This window comes from Prenolepis imparis, unplaced genomic scaffold (genome assembly GCF_030444845.1).
Source record: "Prenolepis imparis isolate NDT839.2.m4 unplaced genomic scaffold, iyPreImpa1.0 SCAF_10, whole genome shotgun sequence".
Lineage (NCBI taxonomy): Eukaryota > Metazoa > Arthropoda > Insecta > Hymenoptera > Formicidae > Prenolepis > Prenolepis imparis.
Window position 1 is genome coordinate 17,010,944 of NW_028141168.1, and position 22,181 is coordinate 17,033,124.

General features: G+C 38.3%; 1 protein-coding gene across 4 annotated transcripts; it reads right to left on the bottom strand.

Annotated features, from left to right (window-relative positions):
• Positions 1–232: 232 nt before the first annotated feature.
• On the bottom strand, positions 233–21,379 carry Nab (NGFI-A-binding protein homolog). Of its 4 annotated transcripts, XM_083047701.1 has the most exons (12): positions 21,230–21,379; positions 19,558–20,452; positions 5,533–5,634; positions 4,898–5,035; positions 4,088–4,416; positions 3,674–3,910; positions 2,995–3,245; positions 2,673–2,775; positions 1,721–1,791; positions 1,335–1,464; positions 1,168–1,224; positions 233–865 (listed from the first exon to the last, which is right to left on the bottom strand). In XM_083047701.1, the coding sequence occupies exons 2-12, from the start codon at positions 19,835–19,837 to the stop codon at positions 758–760; spliced, it is 1,806 nt and encodes a 601-aa protein (XP_082903827.1). In that variant the 5' UTR covers positions 19,838–20,452; positions 21,230–21,379; the 3' UTR covers positions 233–757. The 4 variants fall into 4 exon arrangements, 3 of the variants coding, with proteins under 3 accessions (XP_082903827.1, XP_082903826.1, XP_082903828.1); XM_083047700.1 differs by lacking the exon at positions 21,230–21,379 and having other exon boundaries at positions 19,558–20,524; XM_083047702.1 differs by lacking the exon at positions 21,230–21,379 and having other exon boundaries at positions 235–865; positions 1,335–1,446; positions 19,558–20,521.
• Between the last annotated feature and the right edge of the window lie 802 nt (positions 21,380–22,181).

Genomic DNA, 22,181 nt, shown 5'->3' on the forward strand with positions numbered 1-22,181 from the left:
ATAAATGCATAGTGGAAAATCGATTGCGTTTTGCTCTAAACATGTTGTCTGCATTTTACCAAGACATTTTAATGGGAAATATAAAAAAGATTTGCAAAGAAAAAAAAAGAAGCTAACGAGCTACAACCGAGAGTAATCTATCACAGAGTTATGAGAGTATAAATAAGTAACAAATTAAGCTGATTAAAATTTTTTAAATAAAACTATATATACAATGAGAGACGCGTAAAAAGATCTTTATATATATATTTACATATTTACTTATGTGATTTACATTTTATAATACTACATCCTTCAGTCGATCTTTTGATTTAAACGGTTTAGTTTTTATTTTCTATCGCCTTTTCTCTCTCTCTCTCTCTCTCTCTCTCTCTCTCTCTCTCTCTCTCTCTCTCTCTCTCTCTCTCTCTCTCTTCTATAAACATATTCGTAATCGCTATTTATAATATCATGTGTGTGTTTGTATTTCGCTAGGGATCGGATATATAACAGAGAGGCAGTATATCATAAACATAATTTCTCACATTTCATTCGAACAAACGCAAGAAAAAGATGGCGATCACAATAGTGCGTAAAATCCTAGCGGACTAATCTCTTGATTACAGCGACTGCTATCAGGATGAATGCTATCGTTATTCGATACCATGTACATATATGTCGCGCAAGTGATGATCGTTATAACGGCAATGACTAGCAGGACCAGCCATTCATGCCATCGTGACGTCGATAGGGCGGCAGTAAATAACGCTAAGTAATATCACAGTGTGGATTTCTCGTCCGCGGGCTCCTCTTTTACAGGATGACTGCATTCCATTAAAGCAGGATTCGCAACGGCGATTATGTTGTCTCCGCGCGAGGCTATTACCTACGCATAATTTACTCGCAATTAACAGCCACAATAAATATATGCGTGATGCCGACGTTTATCGCTATCTATCTTTTATTATTTATTCCAAACGAGCATACGTAGCTTTTTTTTAAGAGAAAATCATGCATCATCATTCAGAAGTAACAAGAAAGAAAAGAGCATAGCGAATAAAAAACTTGTTATCGATGCCTTTAGCCTTTTCTTTTCTCTTTTTGTAAACAGTTTTTCTAATATTCATGAGAGAATAACAAAAGATAAAAAGTGAAGAAGAGAACGAGAACTTTGAGTCGCCTGCTCACCTTTAGATTAAAGTCACCTTCTTTGTCGGTGTTTTCAGCCTCCGCCTCGTTTGTATCCTGAAACACACACGCGCGGATATTATATATCTCTGTTAACCCAGAGATCTTTAGCACGTAAAATGTTACGATACAAATAGAACGTTTTATTGTGAATATTATATATTTACATGCATAGACGAAGATTCCTCGTTAGAGAATGAGAATTGGCTATCCGAATCGCTGATTTCCTCCACGCTAGCACTGAATATCCCATTGTTATTCTTCTTCCTCCAGACTGGACTGAAACATTGCCAATATCTAAACATCAATATATACTTCTCATATACATCCTAGATAGAAAACCAGAATAGTATAAACGGAAAAAAGTGTAAATATATATACATATAAAGAACATCTCTCAGAGATATAACTCTTCAATCTTGACAAAATTTTTTTCAATACTCTTAAAATCTCGATTCTATTAAATTATTGATTATATAATTTTTATTAAATTATTTTTAATACAAAGAAAACACTAAAAAAATGTGCTTAGATTTGAGTTGAGGATAATCACCTCGATGATCTGTGTCTTCTCGTGATGGAATTATTAATGTCCGTTCCGGAACAACGGAGGTCCAACTCCTCCTGAAACGGTGAACTGCTACAGACAGTAGAAGTAGGAAATTGGATGTATGAAAGAAGCAGGGAAAATAATAGAGGAATGAGAATGCGGACAAATATGGAGTGACACAAATAGATAAGTAAGTAGATGTAAATAGATGTAGGTACTATAAAAAGTAGATAAATATGACTTGGGATACCAGGCGTAGAGCATAGAGTCCAAGCAAGTCGTATCGAATGAGTTAACTTTCGAAATCATCGATTAAATATTTCTATTATTAAATCTACAATAACAAATGGTGATATAAAAAGGCCCTCTACCTTATTTTTTTTCATGAAAAATTCCATGCGTTTTCTAACTTTGCATTCATCTATATTACATATCTACATATTTATTTAAAGCATATAAATTTAGTGCAAGCACACGCAATAAGCATCAGTATATAATTGCTCAAAAGAGACAATCAACTGAGACATCCTTACCATTTTGTTTGTTAATTTTAATTCTAGAAAGGAAACTTAAATGTTAATGAGAAAAACATTTATAGCTAGCACGCATGCATCCTCTCAGAGTGTATCTTTTTACAATTTGTACAAAATTGCAAATTATGTGAAATAATATTGAAATAGATCTTTACTGCTAGGATCACAGCAAACAAATTACAATTATTTCGATTCAATCAAATGGAAGCGCATGCACACGCAACTATACTTGACCTTTTTTTTTGACCTTTTGCATCCGTTTTGTTTCGCGCATATATAAGTGAGTGCGGATGGTTAATGCATGGCGATCTCTACGTGACGGGCTGTGATTAGCGTACGGTTAGTGATTAGCGACCATGCGGGCGCGGTAGATCAGTGTATGCACAGTGAGCGATCTACTTCTGTGGCCGAGATAATCTAACCTGCGTCGCGTCTTCACCCTCACCCTCCAGCTCGAGTTTCTGGCGTTTCGAACGTTCGCCATCGGTCTCTTCCCCGTTTTCGCGTGATTTCAATATCGACAAGCTGTAAACATTGGTACAAAGCTGTGATTAATTTTCAGTACACTTGTATGCATATATTAATTCACATTCTGATTGTGAGATCTTTTAGGATCTTTTTTAGATAAATGTTGAAATTTTATAATATCCAATGGTGTGTAAAATCACAACAACAATAAATCTCAATCTTAAATATAAAAATTATGAATTATAAACAAGTTCTCTATAAATCAATGATATTTACTATTGGCTTTTGGAATAATGGTAGCCGGAATCACGGACGACACGACGCGCCAAGGGAAACAATTCGTCTCTCCTAGTAAGAAGGGCAGGCACGAATCTGCAAATTTGCGCCGCTGCTTCGTTCACAGACACCTCGTGCAACGTGAGCGGTTTCTCCGGTTTTCTCTTGCAGTCGAATCTGCCGTAAATAGCCGCATACTTTCGAATTTCGTCCATTTTGCGCGGATCACTGTCAGACATTGTCATCACCATCTGTAATATATACATTCAAAAAGTACAGTTTGCTATCTTAAAATATTTCCCTATAGTTTTGTAATTTGTAATTTGTAATTAAATTAAGTGAATATTGTTTTATACGCGCTTAAAAATTCTACTAAGCTTGAAATACTCTTCACATCAAAATGGATCTTACGCTTGATTTTACAAATGTAATACTAAATGCAAAAATGATACAATTTACAATTAGTTTTACAATTTATAATTAGTCACTCAAAAAGAGCTAAAATTCAGTACTGCTTACAATTAAGATAATGTACATTGCTATCTGATTTTATTTTAGCGGATGCAATATCTAGCGTTGAAAAAAAACCAGTCGCCTCTAGATAGCCTTCAAGATCCATGGTATTTAGGATTATAGGTCTGAAAGCACGCTCTCCGTCAGTTTAGAGTTAACGATTCACCTCCAAGTTCTTGCAGAGTTTTTTCTTCACGTTATGGGGTTTAGGATCAAGGGGCCTTATGGTAGCGACGAGCCTCTCCGCAGCCTCGGCGAGCCGTTGCACCTGCGACTGCAAGAGGGTTGGCGTCGGTTGCGGCGGACTCGCAGGTGCGCCACCGCCTCCGCCTCCTCCGCCGCCGCCGCCGCCGCTCGGGCTAGGCGTTGTGCCGCTGCCGCACGAAGACTCGCATGTTCCTACCTATTGACATCAAAATATAGTTACAAATTACTGATTTATATAAATATATCGTGTATATTTATTTATATTAGTCTTGTATATTTTTATATTTAAAAAATTATATTATAAAATGAACAGATTTTGTGAAAACAATGATAACGAATTTGGTTTTATCCCTGATCAAAGGGTGATCTTTACCTGCAACACGTTCGGACTGTGCGTACTCGTGTAAGGTAAAGTGGTGTTCGGGCTCGGGCTCTGGCGAAAGGTCGTAGAGGACGTCGGCACGGACACGCTGGTGACCGGTACGACCGGGCTGGCGCTCCGGCAAGGCAACGGCGTCAGCGGCACGTGGGGCGTCGTCGTTACGTAGGGCATCGACGTCAGGGAAGTCTGGGAGGTCGCGGCGAAACTGGTCGGCAGACTCTGCATCTGCGCCCGCGGGCTCGCACACGCGAAGCCCACGGTGACGGCGACGGGACTCTTGGCGGTGGCGTTCGTCGGCACGACCGGTGTTTGAAACAATGCTGTCAAAATGCCGAAACACATGAGACTTTTACACATACGACATACAATTGACATCAAAATTTCAATTTTTGCAAATTTATGAAGTTAATGAAATGTGCCTCGGTAAAATCGATAAAACTCTCTTACTTAAGTAAGAGTCTAAAGTGGAGAGAAACTATAGAGTTTATTGTTTATTATGGATTATAGAGCTTATTATTTGTGTACTTCTTAATTAATATATGATACATCAAAATCTATTTGTTGATTTAAAAAAAAATACAGTCATTTCTGCAAACACGTTTTTAATCAGTGTAATTATGTCATTGCCGTGAATTAGACAATCTATAATTTATATATGACGTACCTATCTCACTTTAAATGGATTCGTCTCATTTTGGCACCAAACTTTTCAGCTTCAAGTTTTATGGGAAAATTCGAAATTTACGCGATAATATTCTAAATAAAATTGAAAACTTGTGTAGCATATAAATGATACTTTACAAGGATTAGTGAGCCATTCCTGCAGAGCTTTCTGTAGCCTCCTGACGTGAAGCGGCTTGCTCGCCATGCCGACCAGCGCCATAATCTCCAGAAACTCCTCTTCGCCTGCATCGCACAATTGTTGCACGTCATCGCCTCCTATAATACATTATTATAAATGACGAGTCGTATTAATAAAATCATGAGCATTACACAGACTGTCATTCAAATCCGTAGTTAAAAAAAAAAAAATGTAAATAAGGATTTTTAAAACTGTACAAACTGCATCAGGGAGTCTTGAGAATTTTCTCTTTACGATCAATTATATGTAATATTCATTTATAGACTGATTCATACCATTACATTATGATAAAAATACATCTTCAAGTGCAGCAAATAAATATCTCAGGCATAGAGTTAAATTATACACATTATTATAGCGTGTTAATAAGAGTATAAACATGTTTGAATGATTATTGTGAAAAATGATGATTTTTTAAATAATTTCTATAAGATTACGTGGAAACGTCATATAAGATTGTATAAAGTGTCTCGCAAAGATTACGCACAAATCTAGATTTAAAAAAAAATTGCATATTTTCTGCATATAATTATGCAATAAAATAGCTTCCGACTAGACGTAGACGTGCAATTACCCATTTCGAGGAGTGTGTCGTAGTATCCCAACAGCGAGGCGCGCTGCATCACTCTGTACAGCTGCAGCTCGGCCTCATTCTGCGGCACGGACGTCTGCACCACTGCAAATCGCATATAGTAATAGTAACTGTACGATCGTTAAAGAGGTTCATTAAGCGAAGCTCCGACACAATTAACAGCGAGGAATTGCCGGTTCCAACCGAATCGGTACAGTTTTGCGCCGACAGCGGTAATAATCGCTGTGTGCGGATTGTATCTTTCCCCCTTCGCTTCTCCTTCTCTTCACTCACGGTCGACACAATCAATTATGTCGTAATTAGACCGTCTGCTTGATATAAGAGCCATTGATATTCCGCGGTCAGCAGACATAACTCGAACCGGTTCTCGAAGGACGATACGAATATGGATATGGTTTAAGTTATTAACATTATTGCGACTTATTAAATATACATGCATATATAGAAATATATATATGTTATTGTTATTATTATATATTACTAGTTGCATGTATTTTCATTAATAATATTTGTTATTAATTTTCTAGGAAAATTAAAGAGATTATAATTATTTTAGAAAGAAAAATATATATTACAAACATGTATAAATTTGCCATTAATTTGAGAAATATTGCGCTGCCAAAAAAATATTAATGACAGAAAACGAATACAAACATTTTATCATTTTATCAGAGAACATTGCATCTCGATTCTGACGACATTTATTAATTACCAACCGATATAGGATACTTTTGCAAAAAATTGATCGTAAAATGTCAGATTTATCTGTAATTTATTTTTTTCTGCTTTTGAGAACGATTGAAATAAGTTACATTTTTATTATAATATACATTTCTATTTATATTAATCTTTTATATTTATTTCTTTTATTATATTTTTATATAAATTTACATTTTTATATTATTTTATTTATGTTATACATTTCTTTTATTGTATTTTTATATTTTAATAAAACTATGAGGATATACATACTTTTGGATCAATTAAGATAAATTAGGGAGAAAAAGGATGAAATCAATTTATATAAAACTACACCGTCCATCTCAATCGCAAGCACCATTTTTGCCACAGCCACCCTTGTCTTTTCAACCATCCACCATACAATCATTATATATACGTCGTCGTCGTCGTCGTTGCGTTGCCGACGTATATCGACACGATCACGCGAGTCGAAGCGAGGAGACGCCAAAGTGTCCGACTAGTTTCTTGCAAATTTCGAGGAACTGCGAGAAAAAGCGGCGTGCACACACGTACCGCGTATAAATTAATACCGGTACCGCGCCATTGGAGAGAAGCAGGGTACAGGGAGAGACAGAGAGAGAGAGAGAGAGAGAGAGAGAGAGAGAGAGAGAGAGAGAGAGAGAAGAGCGCAGGGTGAAGCCGAAGGAGGCCGGTGGAAGGGAAATAGAAAGAGAGAGAAAGGTGTAAAAAAAACTAGCCGGCGGGTCTTATTACGAGCCCGGATCCCGGTCTCACGCTCGCTCGCGAATAAGTCCCCGACGACGACGACGACGACGACGACGCGATGGGGTGGCGACTTGTTCCGCGAGATTTTTCTAGCGCGAACTGCGACCCGCGAAAAAAGGATCTACGTGGAAGCGCCGTGTCTTGGGTCAGCAGAAGCGATAGCAGGGTGAACGAAGAAAGAGAACGTCCAGATGCGATTGAGACATGCGTTTTGCAAAAAAGATATTTATGGAGAAAAAAACATTCGTATTAATTTATTGCTAGAGATTTTTTATATAATTTATACTCGTTAAATTTTCATTTATTCCTAATTTATCTCGACGGGACATTTTAAATTAATCATTTCCTATAACCCACGAATCTCTGTGATAATTTTGTCTTTATTCGCGCGAAAAGTCTTTCATGTTCAATTGTTAAAGACTTAAAAATTATTGACATTTTTGCTAAAAGAAAAAATTTACCAATCCTTTGTAGAGATACTTTGGCATTCTTTATTAAAATACGGTATTATTATCTTCTTAGTTCTCGCGTGTATATATATTTTGTTTACGCTTGCTTCTGGATAAAATTAGTAAAAAGAAAAGAAATAAAAGTTTTAGGATTAATTATGTCACTTTCTGTTTTCAGATATCACGAATCTTGCATTTTCGCTGGTTCGATCCGAAAAATTCCTATAGACACGAGGTGCACGAACTTTCCTCATAGTTTTTATGTCGATTCCCACTTTGCGTCCCATTATTATTGTCCGTCATTTATTTATATCGCCGTCGCTGACATCTTAGTCACGTTTTCATGACTTTATTAATACCGCGCGTATGTGATATACACGTTGTTGATCATCTAACTAAGCCTGTCATCCGCGCGACAACACTTCGATCGTGCTTTTGTTAAAAAATAAAACCACAAGCGCAAATCGTCCGCTCATCATCAACTTTACGCCGCATTAGCTGAATTTATTAATAATTCATCCCGCATTTATTTACTTGACCTAATTTCAGAATCGGAGATGGAATAAGAGTTTGAAAGCACAAGAGAGCAGCTATACTACTCCAAAACCGATTCAAGTCGATTCTCTCAAACGTTATTAAACGGAAAAAAATACCACAATAAAAATTAGGCATGGTAACTAATATTTTTTTCCGTGTATATAAAGAAGAAATTTCAACTATATATACAATATTTACAATTCTAAAATTATCGTTAAATGTATTTCTCTCATTCGCATCGATTAATTTTAATGTAAAGTTGCTGAAACTGCCCTTCCTTTCCCTCGCCATCCCTCTCCATGAAATTCGCAATGAATCCTTCATGAAAAACTATGCGCAAAAGTGAATTGCATCTTTCAAAATTGTTCGAGAGATTGCTTCTCTCTTTTTTCTTCTCCAAGCTTTTTTTTCGGACACACCTTTGCTCTTTCAAACTGAAAATCGTCACAGGGTGATCGAATTGCACGATTCACCCTGTATATATACCTGTGACCAACAGAACATTGACGCGGTCTAGGCCGGGCTTCCGCGGCGCATTTACATAACGACTTTTTTGGCACGAGGTTTTTGTCGGCCGGGAACGCGAACGCGGTCCGGAGGCGGAGAGACGCGTCGCGACGGCGAGAAAAACCTGATCCCACAGCGGCGAAACCCTGGAGGCTCGCGTACCCCAGGTCATCGTTGTCATGGTCGTCTTCGTCTTCGTCTTCGTCTTCGTCTTCGTCGTCGTCGTCGTCGTCGTAGTCTTCGTCGCGGTCCGCGCGTTCTCTATAGCGACGATGACCTGCGCGACCGGTCCAGCAATTTTCGAGAGAGGAAAAAAAGCGATCGTGGCGAAAAGAGAAAGTATAGGCGATAGAGATGAGCGTCATTCGGATAAATTTCATTTTCGCATTAAACCTGGCGGAAATTGTAATCGCGTAAAATATAGAATCGAGCGTTTCGACCTTTTTTAGTTTTGTATCGGAAAATGTTATCAAAATTGTAAAAAAATTTAAATCTTATTTCGTAAAAAGTATTTTTGATCCTTTATACGCATTTGATAATACACATTATCTAATATCTAACACAAAAATAGTAATTCCCTTCTCAACTATATTATATTATTCTATAAAAAATTAAGATGAGGGAGATGGAGAAAGGAAATTGTGATTTATCTATTATTTTTCAATATACCAGAATCTCTAGAGCGTCGTCTGTAATTTTATTCATGACAGAGGGGTAGAGCAATTATTTGTTGAACCTGTTTATTGGAAAAAGGAGAAACGCGAATTCCAAAACGGAGAAATTCCATGCACACAGCGGAATCACCGCGTGTGTGCTGTCGAGCCGACAACTTTGGGATTACCATTGTTTTCTATCCTTGGATATGTTTTACGATCATTGTGCCAAGAATTAACCCAGGTTCTCGATGCCCGGAGATGGAGAAAAACGGGGAGGCATTCGCAAGGAGAACCAGATTAGACGCGGCCACGGCGAAAAAGAGAAACGGCGGCGCGCTAAATCAGAAGCGAATCCGAACTCTCTGGCGGCCGTGATGCGCATATAACCGTCATAGTCCAAGTGATGCGACGAATGCAAGCGCAAAAAACCGCGCCTTAATTATGTTTCCCGGTATAATTACAATATTAAGAAACGGCGAACGTGTGTGTGTGAGTCGCACACGGAGACCGCGCTTGTATGTTTACAAGAAGAAGACACAATTTCGAATAACACAAAGGGAAGAATGGCTAATCTCGAATGGACCAGAGAGATTTCGCGGAAAACGGAATTGTTTCAATCTTTGCGAGTTCCTTTTTGCTCTGACATTCCGGACGATTGTGCATTTAATCGCACCTAAAAATTGCCCACGCGGTAATATTAATGTTATCAATGAGACTGAGAAAAATCTCATCAAAATATGAGTAAAATTAAAAAGTGTAAAGTTCTGACAATGAGACGCGTTACATTTAATAATTTCACAGACACGTGGCCGATCTGTCAATTCCATTTTCGCTAGCAATTCTATTCGCTGGCGATCGTTTGATCAGAGAATAAAAATAGATAATAGAGATTAAAGATAATTAGAATAAAAATTAAAAAGAAAAATTTGTCTCTTGAACCTTTTACAATCAAAATCATTTGTGACATTTCCAGCAGGTCTCACGTGCAATTCGGCTATTTTCACTTATACTTTACAGCTTGTATGTTATTTTTTTCTCCATATTTCAATAATCTCTCAAATTATATGATATGCATAAAAAAGAAAAGAAGTCTCTACAAAGGTGTATCTAATACATAATGCGAGAAATATTTTTGGAATCGCTAAAATGTTTGTAAATATAGTCATAAATTCCTACATCGAGCTGGACTCGACATAGGAATGGCTGGAACAAAATGAGTTAGACTCGACATAGAACCGTAAAGGGTTAACTATAACCGGTGAAAGAAAAGCATTTCGAATCCTGCGGGAACGTCGTCGAGTGCATTATCCCTTTTTCGCGCGAGTTCGACTCATGATTGCTCTCGCGAGGGAGAAAATGATTCCCAAGGAAATCACCATGACGGTATCCCGTGGCGAAAGAAGACCGAATTGTCGCTACGGGAGTCAAATGACGATTGCCACGAATCGAATTCGAGACTAGAACTCGGACAAAAGATTCGAATAAATTGTGCGATTAAATTGTTCAAGCGCAGTGTTCGAGAAACAGAGATAGAAAAAAAGATGCACAATTCTGAATATTAAGCAACTCGAACAATTTAAACAGGAAATAAACTCTTTCTATTAATTTTCTTGTGAAGCGAATAATGAATATCGATGGATATCAAGGTCGCGATAGATGACACAGCGATTGCGAAAAAGAGAAGTCGCTGGACCGTATCAATTTCGTCACGAGCGTGTGCTTGCCATTTTTATTATACATCTTCCGTTGACAAAAAGATACAAAGATATTCGTGACAGACAGTACTATAGGATAACAGTGATACTTTTTACATCATGTCTGATGAAAAATTATCGAAAAATGAAAAGAGCAAGAGCTAATGATCCACGCGAGATTAATCAATTACTAATACTCCAATATTATTTACAGCACTAGCTACTAGGGTCAATTCTATTGTCAATAACGCAAGTGGTTGGGATAATGAGAGATGCAATCGACAAATAAATTTTCATTTAAACGATTAAAAGCTTATTTGACTTATCGCCCGCTGTGAACCACGGAAACAAGTGTACTTGTCTCGTTTAAGGGAGCTGCGAAATTCTCTGCCGAAGGTGAATACACAGACACACAGAAGAATGAAGATAATGGGGAGGAAAAGAGAAGAAACGAAGGAAAGACGCGCTCGTAGGGGGTGAAAGAAAGCCAGAGGAAGGGAGGCGAAAAGGTCAGGCTAGAAAAGAGACGTGGAGTATAAACCCGGGGGCGAGTTAGGAGGCGCCCGGAACCCGGAGCACGATGGAACCAAGAAGGTTTGTCGGAGTGGCAAGAGAAGACGTGGGGGAGGGAAAGGGGGAGGCAGAGTTAGTGGTGCACGTTCTTTGTCCGATACTTCACGGAGAACGGACGCTCTCCTCCGCTCGCCTCTGGTCGCGCAAAAACGAGTCTAGTTTCTTAGGAGCGCGCGCTGCCTTCTCTTTCTCTCTCAACTCTGCGCTCTGTTATCTTCTCTCCTTTCTTCAGCGCGATGTGGTGCGGAGAGCGGCGTGGCGGCGGTTAGTATTTCGCTTTTTGCCGGCATTGTAATCAAGGAAGGGTTAGGTAAGTTTTTGTCACCCCGCGCGCGCTGCCCCTTTCTCCCTCCCTCCCTCCCTCCAACCCTTCTCCTCCTGTACAAAACATCGGGCAGATGGACTGACTCGCCGTTCGAATCTTTCCCCTCTTCGGGCTCCTCTTCAGCCTTGTTCCTTATCCTTCGCGTCCTTTTACCCCCGCTTCGCTACAGCAGCCCCCTACACGACCGTTCCTCTTTTTATACCTTGTGCCACTTTGCACCACCACGCGTCGCGCGCTTGTCGTTCCTTGCCCCCACATCCTTCCCCTTGTTCTCTCTCACTCTTCCTCTATCTTTAGTACAATGTGTCTTTGTTTTCGTCTATTTCGCTCTCTCTCCCTCTCTTTTGGCTCCCTCTCATCGCTTCCTCAAACCGCGCCAAAACTCCCCTCTCGGGACGTTCAAGGAACGACTCATCCCTTGAAAGAGTATATGGAAAAAAAGTAGATTTTCGCTCGATTAACGAGAAGCCGAAGATGTCGAAATGATAAAAAAAAATATATATATAAATAGGGTACACAAAGGATCGAAACATATATATAATAAATCATGAAATAAATTATGGATCAATGGAATTTGCGATATTTTCGATTAATTTATCAATTTTCACATGTCTTCTTATATTAATATACTTCTTCTTGAGAAATAATGTAAATCAAGTATTTATATTTTTCAATTATTAAAGATACGTGGATGCGTGTTTTGATGAATTTAAAAAATAAATTGAGAAATATATCAAATAATTAATTGTCGGATACTAATGAAAATGGTCACTCTGTTTTACAGATAGATTGTTTATCCTTGAGGGTATTAAACCGTTTCTCAATGGAGATCCTTTAAAATCGTCATTGGTATTGGTCGGATATGCGATCTTAAGCCCCAAGGGTGCGGCCCATATTCCAGCCCCTCCGTGAGGGGTAAACCTACTCTATCTTACGTCACACTTTCTCCGATTGCTGTTGAACGGTTCTATTACTTCGAGGGTACAATACGCGCCATTTTAAAGACATCATTATGAGATGTTTACTATTAATATCTTGAAAATATTAAAACAATTTTAAAAAATTTAATTATATTTATTAAATTTTTTTACATTAAATTGTGTGCACTTTGATCAAATAAAATGCAATTAATTAATATAATCCAATATTTACTTTACGAAAGATGTAAATTTACAACAAAAATAATATTTATTAAACAACTATACCTACACACATCTCATTGTAAGATATGTAGAAATATTCTAAACAAATTTTTCAATAGTGATTTAAATTGCACAATAATGATCAAAGATTCAGGATATTTGTAAAGATATTTTTATATACTTTTATCCAACTAGTTTTTTTTTAGTTTTTTTTTAGTTTTTTATGAACAAGTCTAGATATTACAAATTATAATGTCTCTGCTATATAATGCTTAGTTTTACCGGATACCAGATTTTGCAAAAAGTTTTAGCCTGATCGAATAACAAAGTTAGATTTCTCGGCATTTTCAAGTAAATAAATAAATTATAATTGTAAATTTTTAAAAAAATCTCTCATGCGTTTCAAAATGTATTATTGACAATCCTTTCCATGTTTTTATAACTAGATAACAATTGTTGGTCTAATTTGGTTTTCCACATTGTAATAATGTCTCATTCGTAATAATTAACAATATATTTTTTAGCAATATCTCAACGATTCGAATTCAATTAAAGTTGTAATGTAATTTGTGTTTGTATTACTATCATTACGTTAATGACATATTTGTTTAAATAATAATCTATTGAGAATAAAGTGCATTATCTCAATCTTTATCATGCTTTCTTCTCAAGTTTTATAAGATACGCACGCACACACGTACACATGCCGATACAAGAAGAAGTTTTTTTTATTTAAATAAAAATGTTATTGAGAGACTGTAAAAAGCCGGTTTCCCACAGACCTCTTTTGAATAAATGGTTTTTTTCTTTTACGGAAGACCCTTTTTTGGCGTAGAAGCGAAAGGGTTAGCCGCGCTGAGGGGTTCTTTTTTTCAGTGAACGAGCTCATCACCTGCAGGAACTAATCGACGTGTCCATTGTCAACGTTAATCTGTATCTACACCTGTAGTCAACTAGGCGGTACACAGATCTCGTCATCATTCACGTGCGTTTATTTTGAAAACTAAAAATATGTCAGCAATCGCGAATCAATCATTAATTAAATTAAAAATATATTATTAAAAGTGTATTAAAAAAATTTAAATATAAAATCCAGGAAGAAATTTTTTATAAAATATAAAAAAATAAAAAATAGTTCAATTATAAAGAAAAAATTATAGATATATATAATATAAAAATTACTACATATGTATATATGTAAATGTGTGTATCACAGTCATTGCGATTATAATATATAATTGATTATATAATTGCAATTGATATTTTATATATGTATATATAAAAATAATTCAAATAATTTCTAATGAAAAGTTGCTAGTCTACACTTTTTACGAATGACGTAAGCGAATCCCTTATCGGGATGGAACGAGTAATCGTGCCACTTGAAGGAAATGACTGATCGTGGGATACTCTAGAAAGACATCGTCCTTCATCCCGACGAGCAAACGCGTAATATCTTCGCGTGTGACTCATGCAGATCGAACGGCCCCGAGAATATAAAACGGAGAAAAAGTTGCCCCCATCGTCGTCGTCGTCGCGGGGGCCCCCACGGCGGCAAAAACCGAAAGAATGTCCTCCACGGGGGCAAAAACTCGACGGGAAAGGAACCGAGAGGAGGTAGCAGCGCACCGGAATTCCTCCCGAGGTCTCCACTTTTTTTCTCCCTTCTTTCAGCCGGTTCTCTTTTTTTTTTTCCTTCGTCTTGTCTCTATCGTTCGCTATCTCTCGCACTAAAGGACGATGATATGCATATGTGTATATATCGAACGGAGGGGAAGACGGAGAGTTCGCGGGTCATCAGGGAGAGGCTCGGATGGACTCCGAAAACGGATACGAACAGACGCGGGCGCATCCGAGCATCACCCTGCCGGATTATCGCTTAGAACAAAAAAATGCAGACAAACGGGGAGTCTCGTCGCCCTTTGTCCGCCGATAGGGTGTGGAACTCTGAGGCCCGCAAGCCTTTTTAATTTATTCGCGCGCCTCGACGCGCTCCTGTGGGAACGCGCGGATTCAAGAAACGTAAAAGAGAAACAAAGCCCGGCAACGCGCTGATGAGAATAAGGGATGATCGTTATCTGTCATTTGCATTTTCCAGACGATTGTGAACACTTGCTCGTTATTATATCGAATAAATTTTCAGACACCGAGATTATTAATCCAGCAAATTTCTCTTTCTCGTTATTTTTTTTTTTTTTTTAATATCTCTGCGAATAAATAAATTTTAGATCCGCGACTATATATAAAATACCAGATATATGAAAAGACACATAAATAAAGATAAATTTTTTTAAACTATCATTTAAAATTTAAATCTTATATCTTAAATAGTAAATAAAAAATAAAACAATTTTCAACACACACACATATGTATACACATAAACCTAATTGCTTTCAGAAAAAAATCATAAAGAATCGAGATTTATTCGCCCAGGCAGATGAAACCTCAGTGCTGGAAGGGTGAGGAGACTTTGCGCTCTCGCAACGGTCGGTCAGTATAAGATGTACAAACGGAAAGGGGTATCGTTCTCTCTCTCTCTTCTGGTCTTTGTAGAGCCGCAAGAGCCGCGAACCCCCATTCATATTCGTCGCTCGAATTAGGCGCTTATTCGAATGCAACCACCCACCAGTCGTACCCCGGCACCGTGATCGTATTCAGATTAGGTTCTCCGGAGGATTTTCTTTGATTCCGGATCGCGAACGGTCGTCCACCGGGCGTGAACGTACACAAAACCCAAAAAGCGATTCGATCGGAAAGAGAAAGCCAGAGGAATAAGCAGCTGCGTTCCGATTGCGTAACTTGGGCACGCGCTATTATCATGTCACACCAGTTTTACATCATATTGCGTTATTAACCCGAGAATAATAGTGTTTCTCAAAGTACTCAAAATACTATTATACTTTGATAATAATTAGCATTTTTCGCATGCTTGAAATATTGCAGTGTTAAATGTCTCTCTTTTCATTTCTTTTCTTACTAACAATAAGTATCGGAACTTTATGCTGCTTTACTTCCTTAAAGCTACTGAAATAAATACAAAAAATCTGTTTCAAATTTTACAATGTAAGAAGGAAATAATCTTTGTATAGTAAGAAATTAATAACGATTTATTTAGTCTCAATTTTTTTTAAAAATTGCAACAAATTATCTTAAAATTGACCATATTACTTTCTCTTTATATTAAACTTTTTTTTCAAAATTACATGTACATTTAAAAATGTATATAAATATGAAATATTGAAATATACTTTTCTTCTAACAATTCGATTAAAAAAAACACAAACATGGAAAGAGTTCGCGTAATGAGAGGAACATAATCGAGAAATGATTATGAAAATCTCTATCGCCAAGTGGGGGGAAAGAAGTGCTATTAGGCGAGACATTTTTCGTGGAGAGAAAAATGGCTATAAAGCGGCAAACGATAAGGTGAAAATATTAATGACCACTGAAGGAACGACGGTAATGAGCGCAATAATATCCGACATGGCTCTATCGGCTGTATTAAGCATATAGTTAATGAGACGAGCCATTCGCGTGTAAAATACGATGCGATAAATTACCACTAATATTCAACGGAGAATTACGTGCTAATATTTAACAAAAATCTAAAAAAAATTAGATAGAAGTAATCACTTTTAATCGATCAAATAAATGTTAAGATCGCCTCGTGGACATGTCAAGCGAATATAAAAGATATTTCAATGCTAAAGATAATTAAGAATATATAGAGACAAGTTTTTTTTCGAACGCGATTAACCGCATCGCGCGTTTGACTCGACTCTTTTTTTTTTTTCCTTTTTATTATAGAAATCCGCGTGCACATCGGCGGCGGCAAATTTTCCGACGTTGTAATGTGTAACTCGAGAGAGGGAATGCGAGCGAACACAGAGAGAGAGAGAGAGAGAGAGAGAGAGAGAGAGAGAGAGAGAGAGAGAGTGTGGTCGAGCTCTCTTGTGCCCGACGCAAAAAAGCCACGCTCGCCAAGTTTTCTTAAGCGAAGGCACGAGTACACGGCAAACTTGCCGCAAAAAAGCGAGAGCTTTTTCGCCGTGCATCAGCGCCAGCAGTGCCGGCGTCGATATGAGCCCCTTTTTATCCCGTATAAAATGTATAATGTCGCCTATCAGGCCGTCGTGTAGTAATAATAACGCAAGCATAATTACGGTAACTCTTTGATCTGTCTTAATAATCTCACGCTCGATATCGAAAAAATCTTTGTCTAAAAAATTATGACACAATATAATCGTAAAATAAAATAGGCAAATGAAAACAAATTTAATATTTCAGCGCAAAACATATACATTAAAGATGGTACGATGAAACGAAAATGATTAAAGTAATCATCTGAGAAAAATGTGAAGGGGAAAGAAAGATTCGAGCGAGAGAGAGAAAGATCCTCTCTTTCCGTATAGCAATTTCGTCTTTCGCGGAAATATCGCGGAGCAAAACCGCGCGCTTTTTGTCGCGCACATCGTCATCGTCACCGTCGTCGTATAGTCGATGGTAGTCAACACGCTTACACAAAAGCGAGCTCCGGATCGTAAAAAATAGGCAAAAACGCAGCTGGCCAGGAAGAAACTGCATGGTTTTGCGCGATGCATCGTGAGTCATCGCGGCATCGCGAATGGACAGAGCCCGAGAATACTTGCGAGACGAGCGAAAGAGCGTCCAAGTGTTAATAATATCTAAAACGTGATTGAAATTGCGAGATGTTGAAGGTCTTATACAAAGAGTCTCGGTAGAATTTCCATCAGTCAGTCCGTCGATATAATAAAATTGATGCTGCGAAAGTGTTTAAAAAAATACCAAACACAATCTTGATTTGACGTTGCGCATATATATGTCATATTAGTGACAATTCGATAATAATAATAGCGAATCCTCCAAGTAAAATGTGTGCTTCGATGAAATATAACTCGCGAGATAAAAATATTATGTTTTTAATGAGTATGTTTTTGCTGTTTACTAATTACTTGCTTCGCTTGTTCCCGCTTTGTCACGCTAATGTTGCTAGTAGAAACGGTAAACATTTTCCGCAAAAAGCGTCAGGGGCGTTACATAGTATCGTGTTGTGCGATATGCTACTTTTAATCATCGGCGCTTCCATGAAATTATACCACTTTGGTTTTTTTTTAACGATCACATACAGAATAACATAATTATATATCTTGTCGAGAGAAAGAGAGAGAGAGAGAGAAGGCTTCTATCGAATCGTTTGAGAAAAATAGGAGAAAACAGCATTAGCTAACGGGTGTTCTTTGCAGAGATAAAGATCGAGGAAATTACGAAAGCGATAAATAGCGATGCAAGAAGCCACGTCCCAAAGAATTTTCGAAACAAGCGACATATCGAACTCGGTCGAGCGCTTTTTGCCTCGATGCACCGAGTCGCGCGGTAAAACGCCCCGAATAGACGAAGACGAGCTCGCCCGCAGTTTCGTCGAGATGGAAGAAGAAAAATCTTGTTTTTCTGACGCGAGAAAGAGAGAGAGGGAGAGAAAGAAGCTGCGAGCTTTTTGTCGCCGGTATGACTCATCCAGTTTTTCGACGAGAGAAAGACACACACACATACAAAAGCGCGATAGCCCACGATAGCTCCTCGGTCGAAACTTCTTCGCCTCGTCGGGAGGTAACTGCTGGCGATTACATTTCTTGCGTAAATCCACCGGCGAGAGAGCAGCATTTGCGATCGAAATGCACGGTTTAGAAACGAGCTCGTGGATATATGAGTACATAAAGTGATTGAATCTCTATGAGAAATTGGGGGAAATAAATAAAGAGTTTTGTTTATACCCAATTTTTTGTAAAATTTGTATTCTAGCAAGTTTAGTGAAAAACGGAAAGCTTCCGAGAATTAGATTATCACGCTGAGGGAGAAAGGGAGAGTGAGAGAATATTCTTATTTATTATTTAGAATGTTTAGGAAAAGCCATAATCCTTTATATTCGAAAGGGATAAACTAGAAATTGCTTACAATATATATCTATATATGCACATTTATACATATGTAATACAATGTATGTATAAAAGAAAATTTTTTTAATAGATTTTAAAAAATTCAAAATATATTATTCAATTATGCATTATGCAAATGAGAGCCGAAAAAAATGTTTATTTACACTAAATTTGTAATTGAGTGATTTCAGACATTATAGATATAAAAAATGTATACGACTTTATATACCATCATCCTGCTGTATTTTTTTGTAATTAAATGTTTTATTTTTTTAGTAGAATATAGTCAATGAATATCTTATATTTTAACCCTCTCTTCTCCCCTATAGTTCTGTACTAATTCTTTACAAGTGTATAAAACATAATTGTAAGATATATTGATGTGATAATTACGGAAGATAATCACAGATTTTCGTCGTTGATACGACAAAACAATGCGTGTGTCACTTCGAAAATTATATACCTAACATATGTTTTATTTTATCCCTTTCCTGCATTCCATATTTATTATTTAATCATTCATGAAAAGCAATCAACAATTTGATTATCGTAAATAAAATAAATTTTCGAGCGCTCTAATCGCACACATGTGTCGCACCATATCGCGTATATGTATAAAAAAATGTATATTACAATGATATCGTTTATATACAATTTCTAATAGGTTAGAAAAGCGGTGAAATAATTTTGAAAATGACTTACAGGTGCCGTTGACATTTCTGCTGAGTATCCTGGGCACGCCGGCTGGCTGTTGATGGTTGCCGGAAGGATTGGCCACAACGACGACCGCCGGATTCTGCGGAGCGCAGGACGCGGACGCGGGCGTCGCGACGACGTTTCCGCCGCCGCCGCCAGCACCGTTGGTAGCGGTTACGGCGGTGCTCGGCGCGGAAGGCACCGGCGAGGGCGTCGCGACGCCTCGCGTCACCGCCGCCGTCTCTTCCGCGGCTGGCGCACCGACGACCACCACGCGCGCGTCCATCGCGACCACCGGTGCTACCTGGGATTGTCGCAGCACCCGCTCACGGTACCGCGGTGAGCACGGGCTTCCAGATCGACCGCTGCCGGCAGCATCCAACGAGGCGCATTCGATCGCCCGCGCGTTTACGTTTCGGCCTTGAGAAGAATAAAAACAAAAAAAACGCGACGAATAAACGAGTAACTTTCCTTCACAAGATCCCAAAGATCTCGTTCCCTCGATCTTGCCGTTATCGCGCCGTGTGAATCGCGAGAATCATCGTCCCGCTATGAGAGACGATATATTGTAGGTTAACTCGCGAAAAGAGAAAAAGAGAGGAGAAGAGAAAGTATCGCGACTCGCGAATTTTATGACTCGAAGGATAAAGAAACGAGATAATCGGCGCGGCGTCGAGTAACGAGAAACGAGAAAGAGCACCATATACGAACGTGATAAAAAAAAAGATCGTCACACACCGTGCGAGACAGCGACACCGACGCGTTTCGAATGCTGGCGCGGTACACATTGCGCGCCGCGCGATGAACACACCGCGTATCTTTCGCGCCGCCCCTCCACTCCGGCGCCGCCGCTTCCCCACCAATAGCGTCGCGTCGCGCCGCGTCCCGATTTCCGGAATCTCTGTCAAAGCGGAATAAGAATGCGATTGTAAAGTATTTAATTTATGCAATTTATGTAATTTATTATATAAAATTGTTAATTTAGATTATACGCTGTAAAAACTGTAAAGCAATCCGTCATTAATATACATATACACACGCACAACTGATTGTGAGAAAGAAAGGACGATTCTTATATATGTATATACAAAAATTTAACTTAAAAAAAAAGTACTTTCTAATGATCGTACAATAAAGAATACAGAATCCGCGGGAGATTTGAAAGAAAAAAACTGTGAAACTAGGACATCCCATATGTCACGCACGAAGCATATATAGTAAACAAGAGTGATTGCGTCAATAATCGAAAGTGGATATGAGTATACCGCGTGCGTTCTTTTTGTTTACCTTTTGTATGTTACATATATAATTTTAGAGCGTTAACGGAAAACATCCAATTCCTTCCAATGTGTACTATAGATTTTAGACCTTAATTTACATTTCGTATAAACATTTTCAACATTGACAAAATAATCGATTTTAATTCTTTAAAGAATATATAGAACGTTTTAAATATTTTTACTACATTTGATTAAACGTTTATAAAGAAAGATTCTTTCTCAATGAATAATATTGTCCAGTTTTCGATTGAAAAAATACATTATATATACGTGTATAAATATACACAAAAGACATGTAAAAATACGTTTAAAAATTAAAATGCGTTAGACGTGTCCTAGAGTCAAAAAGCAAAAGCGAATCTCTATTTTTGGCCGCGACGAATAATTAGCATCGTTACCTTTGTCAGGGGGTTAAAATCTAGCTGGGGCACGTCGCGATTTTCCGCGACGAGCCATCGGAGAGGCGTGGCCGCGCGAATCGGTCAGAGATCGTGCTCTGTGCAGATTCTCTCTCGTCTCTCGGCACAGGGTGGCACAGGGGTCCACGGGAGCGATGCGAAAACCGTCACGCGTCCCTCCTTCATCTCTCCTCTTTCGCTCGTCTTACCGGTGTCGTCGTGGTATACATAAGCTCCTCCCCGGCTCTCGTCGTGGCTGTCATAAAAACGCGCCCCCCTGCCTCGTGACGGCGGGAAACGACTGACGGGGGGAGGGAATGAGGGGATGGAACGATGGGAAGGGCGCGTCGTAAAAACCCATCTTCCCTCGTGCCCCTTCCTCTCTCCCTTAGCCACTGCACCGCGCAACCCCTGCGAAATATACGCCTGCCTCTTTACCTATCTACACGCGGACAAACCGACATTTTTGCAGGGTGGTACCAGAATTCCTCGTAACACCATGTGGTTCCCTGTAAAATTCACGTCCTACCCCTAGAGTCTTCCTTCTCGCTCTCTGCTCCCTTCTGCGTACATGCCTTGGTATTTGAACGTTAAAGAATCGACACACGAGGGGTAATGCGAGAGAGAAATCGCGATAGAAAATATTTACCTAGATAATCCTCCTTGTCCTTGAAATGTAATGGCCAAGGGTGGTAAAGAGTTTTAAACTGCAACGATTTTGAAATATAAATAAAAGAACATTTCTCATTAGAATATATGTTACATGTCGAATGTGTATGCATATCTAATACATAATCAAAATAAAAGAAAAAAACTAAAAATTTCCGTGTATTTTTTAAAAATGTATAGTATCAAAGATTTTATATACACATTCAATAGTAATTCCGGAAATTATTGATACAAAATTTATAAAACGTATTCTTTGATCGATCGTTTTCAACTGAGATTATTA